Below are 9,343 nucleotides of genomic sequence, written 5' to 3'. Positions count from 1 at the left end.
AGCATAGTAGGGTCCTGATCTTGAAGCTTCTGGGTGCTACTACAATACAAATAGGAAAAATGGGTTGTTTTGTTCACTTGCTTTTAACATTGACATAACTCAAGCAGCTCAAATCAATTCAGCTCAAACCTTCAAAAAAATCACCTTTGGGCAGAGACCAAGCCTGGGGAATTTGTTTTAGAAAGCTGAGTGCCTGAAAAAGCATGGTTCATCTGGAAAGTACAGCATAGGCTTACTAACTACAGTTTTTACTACCAGTAAACATATAAGCTATTTAAGAAATACTGTGGTTAGTGAATTTTTTACTCCTGCCCCTAGATGGAGCCAAACTCATATATTCTAGTTGTGTGGGCTTCCTGATGCCTGAACAAAGGCCTAGTGAATTCTAGACTGAGGAAAACAGGATTTTTCTTTTGCTGTAATTAATATCATCTGGCTTTCAGGAAATATTTCCTTCTCATTAGTCCAATACCCTAATGTTGTCTCTTGGCTTCTTATTCTGCTCTCTCTATCCAGTGGCAATAGGGAGGGCAAGGGGATGGTCCCATTCTGTTACTGACGTCCCCCACAAGCTTGAGGAGAAGTTTTTCGGATGATATAAAGATTGCCTGCCTTGATAAACATGTGTTAAATCTAACCCTTGTTGCCACTATATCTTGCAACACAGTAGTATGGTTCCAGTGGATAGGGCACTAGACTAGGACTTGAGAGCTGAGTTCTAGTCTTCTCTCTGCCACTTACCATAGTGTGGCAAGTTTCTACATCTAAGAGATACAAGAATACTTATCTTCCTTAGCTTTGAGATCTTTTTGTTCTGTGTTTGTACAGCACCTAGCACAATGGGGTCCTGGTCCGGCTCCCAGGCGCTATGCTAATACAAATAACTAAATAAATAATAATGTGCTGAGCTGTTACCATTCTTGCAGGATTTCTGAAACTCCTATGTGCTGTTAAGAGCTAGGAGTTACATTTTTCAGGCTTAAGAGAGCAAAAGGGAAGGATCCCTCCCCTTCTCTTTGAGCACCTTCTGCCCATGAAACCATGCACACAAAACTGGTAACCCTAGGCATGGGATAGGGTGTGGGCTCCAGGAGGGATTTTGGGTGCGAGAGGGGGCTCAGGGCTGGGGAAGGGGGTTGGGGTGCAGGAGGGAGTGAAGGGGGTGGGCTCCAGGCAATACTCACCTCTGGCAGCTCCCCGCAAGCAGCGACATGTCCCTTAGCGCACAGAGCCACCTATCCATGCCTCCACCTAGGAGCCATGGATAGGTGGCTCTGCGCGCTGCCTCTGCCCACAGGCACCACCCCTGCAGCTCCCATTGGCCACAGTTCCTGGCCAATGGGAGCTGCAGAGCTGGCTCTCAGGGTGGGGCAGGGGCAGCGCATAAAGCCTCCGTGGCTGCCCCTCCAGCTCTTAGGTGTAGGGGCGACATACCAGCCTCTTCCTGGGAGCTGTGCAGAGCCGGATAGGGATCCTGCCAGCCCTGTACCAACCAGACTTTTAATGGCCTGGTCAGCAGTGCTGACCAGAGCCACCAGGGTCCCTTTTTTGACCAGGCGTTCCGGTCAAAAACCAGACACCTGGCAACCCTACCTGTGAATACATTCCAGAATAACATTTGCCTTCTGCACAAGTGTCATATTGTTCACTCCTATTCAATTTGTGATCCACTATAACCTCTAGATGCTTTTCTGCAGTACTGCTGCTTAGCCAGTTATTCCCCTTTTTTATTTGTGCATTTAATTTTTTCATCCTAAGTGCTTACTTTACACTTGTTTTTATTCAAGTTAACCTTATTGATTTCAGGCCAATTCTCCAATTTAACAAGATCATTGACAGTGATCACACTGCACTTGCCACCTATATATTTCCTATTACAGTTCACGTTGATGGTCATTAACTTTAGAGCTTACACCCTTTATGGCAGTTAAAATTGTTGAAGCTGCAACTGAACACTTCAGCCTAGATTCTGCTCTCAGTTTACATTGGTGTAAATCTGTCAGGGGAACAACTCCCATTTACACCAGTATGACAGAGCAGACTCTAGTCCTCCATGTTTAGGGGCAGAGCCAGGGGCAGCTCTATGTATTTTGCCACCCCAAGCATGGCAGTGAGGCGGCTTTCGGCGGCGCGCCTGCGGGAGGTCTGCTGGTAATGCGGATTTGGCAGCATGCCTGCGGGAGGTTCACTGGTCCCGTGCCTTCGGCGTAACCGCTGCCAAATTGCTGCCGAAACCGCGGGACCGGTGGACCTCCCGCAGGCTTGCTGCCGAAGGCAGCCTGACTGCCGCCCTCACGGCGACCGGCAGGCCGCCCCCCACTTGGAGCGCTGGTGCCTGGAGCTGCCCCTGGGCAGAGCTCTCTCAATTGAGGGAGCCCATCTTTGAATCCCCTCCCATTAGCAGTCTGACAGAGCCTGAGTCTAGCAACCTTCAGAGCAGCCTGAGAGACATTTATTGTCTTCAGCACTTGGCTGACTGTTCTGGTTTTTTCAATCCATTTTTTGTTTTATTCTTTGTAGTTGCAACCCCACGCTGCTATGGCAATGCACACTCTAAAAATTAGTAAGTAAATACTTTTCCTTTGCAGAACCCAGTGTTGCAGTGAGTAAAACGCTGTTGTCAGAAACTGTTCAGCTAGAGAGACCGAGTCCCAAACATCTGGTGAACCTTTCTATGAAGGTAGGCAGGTGAAGGTTAGCTTCTCTGGCTGGCCAGCACCTCCACAGATGAAGCAATACTAGCAAATGCAAGTTGCAGTCTTGGTATATCTGACAGGCAGGGAAAAGGTTAATTTATATCTCCTGCATTTTACTGTATCTAGGTGATGCCCGTGGGAACTGATGGAGAAGGAGGGAGAGAAAGTAGTTTGTACCAAATGTGAGCAGTGAAGCAGCAAGGCTGGGAGAGACACCCTCCTTTGGAATCAGAGAGGCTGTGTTACAAGAAACTGCTAGCACAGAGCCTGCAGTAATCTGCATGAGACCACAGGAGTGATCAGCTGGGGAAGAGTGAGATGTAGCCATGGATCTGCTGCCTCTAGAACTGAATATCTGCAACAGCTCTCAACCTGGAGTCCCTCTGACTTCCACCAGTGAGTATAGCTTTCTACCCCAGGGAGGCAGGGGTGTGGTGAGGGGCTGAATGGGTGATATAAATTCACCTTTTAACCAAACTGCTTGAAAAACCTGAAGGAGAGCTCTCTAAGCTCTAAAGCTTGTGTCTCTAACCAACAGAAGTTGGTCCAATAAAAGATATTACCTCTTCCACCTTGTCTCTGTAAAACTTATATAGGTTACTAGAGGAACAGAAGCCAAATGAACTGAAACCTGCCAGTAACCAGCTCAAGGGACGGTGAAGGGTAAAATGGGATGAATATTAGGAAACAAGTGTTTTGAAGCAATAAATAAATATTAGAAATCTGGGAACAAAAATCTGAGGGTGTGTAGAAGGTGCACAACGGCCCACAATGCCACCTGGTGGTCAGACAGGTCATCTCCCCATTGAAAACACCTGCCCTTCAGCACTCCCACCCCAAGGGTGTCCAGCCTTCCCCTTCAGTACAGGGATTTGGGGGGCTGGGCTCTTGAGCACTGAAGGTCTATTCCAGCAGGCCTCTTACCTTAGATGAAAGCTCTGGTGTTGTAATATCCTCTGGGCCTGCCCCATCTGCAAGGCTCCAATTCAGGACCCAATGGTGGACAGCTACACTTGACACTTAGGGTTCTAAGCCACTGTCCCCCAGACCACCTCCTACCCATCTCCTTTACCTTCCCAGAATAACGCTATGGCTACATTAGGGTTGCCAACTATCTAATCGCACAAACTCAAGCACCCTTGCCCTGCCTCCTACCCCACCTATTCCCCAAGGTCACACCCTTGCCCTGCCCCTTCTCACTCCATCCCTCCTCCCTCTATCACTCGCTTTTCCCCCCACCCTCACTCACTTTCACCAGGTTGGGGCAGAGGGTTGGGGTGCAGGCTCTGGGCTGGGGCCAACGGGTTCAAAGTGTGGGAGGGGGCTCTGGGCTGAGCCTGGTGCAGGGGGGGTGCAGGCTCTGCAAGGGAGTTTGGGTGTGGGAGGGGGCTCATGGCTGGGGCCAGGGGGTGGGGTGCAGGCTGCAGGCTCTGGCCAGTCGGTGCTTACCTCAGGTGGCTCCCGGAAGCAGCCGGCATGTCCTTGCGGCTCCTAGGCTCAGGGGCAGCCAGGTGGCTCTGCATGCTTTTCTGTTGCTGTAGGAATACCACCTCCCCAAGCAATGCTAGCTAAGAGGTAGGTTTGGCATAACTATGCCACTCAGGATGTGGATTTTCACACCTGAGCACAGTAGCTATCTCACCCTAAATCTTAAGTGTAGAGTTGGCCTTAGACACAGAAATGCTCCACCCACAAAATAATAAACCCACCTGCTACCAGGGGCAGCTCTGTTTTTTGCCACCCCAAGCACAGCAGTCAGGCGGCCTTCAGCGGCACGCCTGCGGGCAGTCCGCTGGTCACACGGATTCGGCGGCGTGTCTGCGGGTGATCTGCTGGTCCTGCGCCTTTGGCGTGCCCGCCGCCGAAGCCACGGGACCAGCGGATCTCCCGCAGGCATGCTGCTGAAGGCTGCCTCACTGCCTCCCTCACAGCAACCGGCAGGCCGCCCCAGGCACGCGCTTGCTGCGCTGGTGCCTGGAGCCGCCCCTGCCTGCTACCATCCTGGGGAAGAGAGGAAAGAATGAAGAAGCAGGAACAAGATTAATCTTTAAATAACATAGCCCTAACAGGAGAGAGTTGATTTCTTGGGTGCTGTCTGCAGGCTATTTCCCACTGTTTCTGTTCCACCAATTGTGAGAGTACTAGTTTGGTAGGCTCCTGTCATTTTAACCACCATGTCATCTACCCTGTTTGGAGCAGGCCTAGATGAGAGGTTTTGCAATGCTAGTAGCAGCTGGTACCTTGTCTACACAAGAACTTCCACTATCACTGCTACTGATGGAGCTGCACCAGTGTTACAACTGTGGGGAATTTAAAGAAAAATACCGTTTCTGGTATGTTGGAGCTGATTTGCACTGTCCATTGCTACAAAGCAGTATTAAACTGAGCATATTAAGCCAGTTGAAGATTTCCCAAGAGTAAAGGAATTCTTGGGTGACAGAGTTCCTACAGAGCCGCCTAAGGTATTCTCCCACCCCCCTACACCCCCCAGCTATTGGTGTCAGGGGCATTGCTGGGGGAAACTGAGTGTAGCCAAACTCCTTTATACTTTCTGATCTCCAGCTGCCATTGGTAGCCAATTTATCAGAGAACAGCCTGTGGGCTTTTAACATATTCCAGGGACCAGACAGAGATGACCCCCAAGCCATTGTTGCAACTCCCTTCAGCGCTTGCAGGGAGGGCTCCTTAGCCATACCATAGGATCAGGGCTAAAAGTACAATGTAAAACAAAAAAACCCGTAAGTTCTGTATCAAGCTGTTTTCTCAAGAAAGGAGTAAAATACACCCTCACCTGGCATATTGGTGTATAGTTCCTGCATTTCAGGGTCAGAAGATCTGCTCTTGGCAGCACTGGGGACTCAGCATCTACGTGGATCTATCACTCAGGCATCCTGGCTTGCAGAGGGGCAACTAAATATGCAATAGCTCAGGCCTCCTGGGTGTGGGCTGGGACAATAAACAGGCTGAGGCCTCTTGGCCTAGGGATTAGCACTCATCCAACCCTAAATGCAGGGCCAAAGCCAGGGGGTCCCAGCCCAGGGCCCTTTAAGCAACAGGTGATCCCATCACTGGGCTGGCAGGGAAACATGAAGTCACTGCCTTGCCTCCAAGCAACACAAGACCAATGTCTCATTTCCCTGGATTGCCCCCTATCAGCATCTGGTTGGATTGCTCCGCAGCTGCTGGGGCCTGATTCCCAGTCTCCCTGACGAGCAGCTCACTCTCCACTTTCTCTGTGGGTTTCTCAGCCTGCCTGGTCAGTGGCTTGCCTTTAGAGCCCTGCACAGATACAAACTTATACCCATGGATGCAGATATAAATCGGTATCCACGGAACCGCAGGGCTCTCCCAGGAACCACAGCAGCAAAAGGAGCAGAACGTGGGGCCGCCCCTCCCAAGAGCCAGCGCCCCACACCAGCAGCTTCTCTGGCACAGCTGTATCGCCCCCAGCCCCGCCCACTAGGGCACACACCAGGCTGACCAGCAGCTGTCCCTAGTCATGCTCTTGTGTTCAAGCGGCATGCACGCCCCCAGACAGGAGACAGACAGCTGTGTGGAAGGGACAGGGGCGGGGCTGGAGGCAGAACAGCCATACCAGAGGAGCTGCCGGCACAGGCCACCGACTCCTGGGAGCAGCGGCCCCATGTTCTGCTCCTTTCACTGCTGCGGTTCCCAGGAGAGCCCTGAAGTTCCACAGATACAAATTTATATCCACGGATATAAATTTGTATCTGCACAGGGCTCTACTTGCCTTGTCTCCAGGCTTGTTCAGGAGAGACATTGCCTGCCACAGCCGGTCATGGGCTCCACGAGTGGTTCAGCTCCCTGGGAAGGACATCTGGCTCTTTCCCTAGTCTCCCCTCAACTGAGGGGCAGGTTCCTGCCCTTATATTTCCTGCCCCGCCCCTGCACTTCCTGCCAGGGGGAAAGGGCAGGGTTAGCTGAGCCCAACAGGGTGAGTTAACACCCACTGTGCAAGAATGAAGTTCAGTCTGGTCACTGAATCTCAAAGATACTGCAGAAATGGAGAGGGTCCAGAGATGGGTTGTAAAAACAATAAAGGCACGGAGAGATTTCCATGTTGAAACTGAAAAGACTAGAACTGTTTTAGAGAAGAGATTAATAAAAGAGAAAATAATAGAGGTACAGAAAATAAAATAGAGTACAGAGTGGGTAAATTGGATGCTGCTTATTACTCCCTCTTCAACACAACAACAAAAGGGGCATTTACACAACTAAAAAGAGAGATGTTTTTATACAATACATTGTTATGTTGTGGGAATGAGTTTCACAAGTTATCACTGAAGCCAAGAGCTTATTGTGATTTGAAATCGGATTAGACTTCGTTTAAAACAGATAAGGAGAACATCTGCAGTTACATTAACTAGGATAATAAAGTATAAGGGATAAAATCCTACACGCTTCAGGGTATAAGTTAATCATAAAATGTCTGGATTCAGAAACCCTTTCTTGAAGGGTAAATTATTCCATAATTGTGCATTATGGGTTTTCTTTAATCTTCCCTTGAAGAATCTCTTATTGCTCTCTATTAGAGATAGGATACTAGACTCCAGGGACTACTGGCTTGATCTGGTTTGGCAATTCCTGTGTTCCTGTTGAGGTGTATTGGTAGAGCTGTGTGGCCCAGAACTGGAATAACAAAGGCTGCTGCAAGTCTCACCCATTGGCAGAGTTTGTGTGGAACAGCAGAGAGTGTGATAGGGCTAGTCTGGAGGTGCATTGGCAGAGCCATTTTTGCAGCACCAAATTCTGTCACAAAGGTAAATGACAAGTCCACCTGTTAATGTTTCCTTTGTTTTCAGAGTGGCCACGACTGCAGAGCATTTCTTATACCAGCATCATCATGCCCTCTGTGTGTGGCATCATCTGTCTCTTTGGCATTGCTGGCAACTCTATGGTCATCTTTACAGTGGTGAAGAAATCAAAGTTCCATTGGTGCCATAATGTCCCAGACATCTTCATCATCAATCTCTCGGTAGTGGACCTCCTTTTCCTCTTGGGCATGCCATTCATAATCCACCAACTCAGGGGGAATGGAATCTGGCACTTTGGTGAGACCATGTGCGCACTCATCACTGCCATGGATGCCAACAGCCAGTTCACCAGCACTTATATTCTTACTGCTATGTCCATAGACCGATATTTGGCCACGGTTCACCCCATTTCCTCTTCAAGCTTCAGGAAGCCCTTTGTCACTACCTTGGTGATCTGCCTCCTCTGGGGATTCTCATTCATCAGCATTACTCCAGTATGGCTCTATGCCAGGCTCATCCCATTCCCTGGTGGTACTGTGGGCTGTGGCATCCGCCTCCCCAATCCAGAGACTGACCTGTACTGGTTCACTTTGTACCAATTCTTCCTGGCCTTCGCTCTTCCCTTTGTAGTTATTGTTGCCGCATATGCACAGATACTTCGACACATGAAGTCCTCTGTAGCCCCAGCTAGCCAACGCAGTGTCCGGCTGAGGTTGAGAAGAGTGACACGGATTGCCATTGCTATATGCCTGGTCTTCTTTATCTGTTGGTCACCATATCACTTGCTACAGTTGATACAGCTGTCTATCAGTCACCCAAGTCTTATCTTCTATTACACATATACTGCAACCATCAGCCTAGGCTATGCGAACAGTTGCCTCAACCCCTTTGTGTACATTGTGCTGTGTGAAACTTTTCGCAAACACCTGGTTCTCTCTGTCAAGCCAATGGCACAGGAGTAGCACAAGTTCATTCTGCCATTACCAGATAGCTGATACCTGACCTAAAAGGGATAGAGAATATGGGGATGGGCACCTCAAGTCCAGAAAGACTTTGAACAGCTAGAGAATATTCCAAGAACACCAACAACAAAAAGATGAAGAGCTTGATGCACAAGAAAAGATTAAAATAATTAAATATAAAACTTGACTGAACAACAACTACAGAGGGGAAGAGGATGACTACCTAGAAAATTGAAGGATGTAAACACCATGGAAGAAGGATTGATTGAAATAGTATTAGGGATATAACTCGGAGTAACTGAGTGAATCTGAGTAAAGGAAAATTTTAGCTGGATATAGGAAACAAATATAACTTTAACCCCCCACCACCACCACCACCACTCTCCCACCCCACCCCCCAAAACTCAGAAACACATTGTGACATTGTGCAGTCTATATGGTTTTATAAAAATATGATAATTAGTGAATATAATGTAACTGGGATATGCTTCATGCAAAAGGTCTCTTGTAAGGTATCATTACAAAGCTTATAATCTACTGAGTGTGATCATCCTATTTGTATAAATGTACCACTCTTATATCTGAAACGAGGAATATGAAATATAACTCTGAGGGCCTATTGTAATTGTGCAAAGTGTGGGCCATTAATGATGGTTTGGAATCTTGATGACTCCCATTAACCAGGACCATTGTCTGCAGATGGCTGTGTTTTACCTGTGAGTCTTCCTATATACCTGTGTGCTGGCAAGTGGGTAATGAAGTCTTGCAGTGACATGTGATCATGTCACCTGAACTGGAATCCATCTTTAACCTGGTACTTTTCCAGTGGGGGTGTGTGGAAACCCAGAGGGACAAAGGGTTCCCGCCTTATGCAAAAGATATAGATAGATAGATATACACATACAGGGGT

At 48.5% G+C, this 9,343-nt stretch overlaps 1 protein-coding gene across 1 annotated transcript; it reads left to right on the top strand.

Annotated features, from left to right (window-relative positions):
• Positions 1–3,022: 3,022 nt before the first annotated feature.
• MCHR1 (melanin concentrating hormone receptor 1) lies at positions 3,023–8,433 on the top strand. Its single transcript, XM_065423463.1, has 2 exons — positions 3,023–3,092; positions 7,520–8,433. The coding sequence occupies exons 1-2, from the start codon at positions 3,023–3,025 to the stop codon at positions 8,431–8,433; spliced, it is 984 nt and encodes a 327-aa protein (XP_065279535.1).
• Positions 8,434–9,343: the final 910 nt, after the last annotated feature.

The sequence above is a fragment of the Emys orbicularis genome, chromosome 1, assembly GCF_028017835.1.
Source record: "Emys orbicularis isolate rEmyOrb1 chromosome 1, rEmyOrb1.hap1, whole genome shotgun sequence".
Lineage (NCBI taxonomy): Eukaryota > Metazoa > Chordata > Testudines > Emydidae > Emys > Emys orbicularis.
Note: the sequence above shows the minus strand (reverse complement) of the source record. Positions and strands in the feature narration are given on the sequence as shown.

Bases quoted from the DNA above. Each gene is read 5' to 3' on its own strand.
- MCHR1 (XM_065423463.1), top strand. From the start codon at position 3,023: ATGGATCTGCTGCCTCTAGAACTGAATATCTGCAACAGCTCTCAACCT. The intron at 3,093-7,519 runs GTGAGTATAGCT...CTTTGTTTTCAG, and splicing joins AGTCCCTCTGACTTCCACCA to AGTGGCCACGACTGCAGAGC.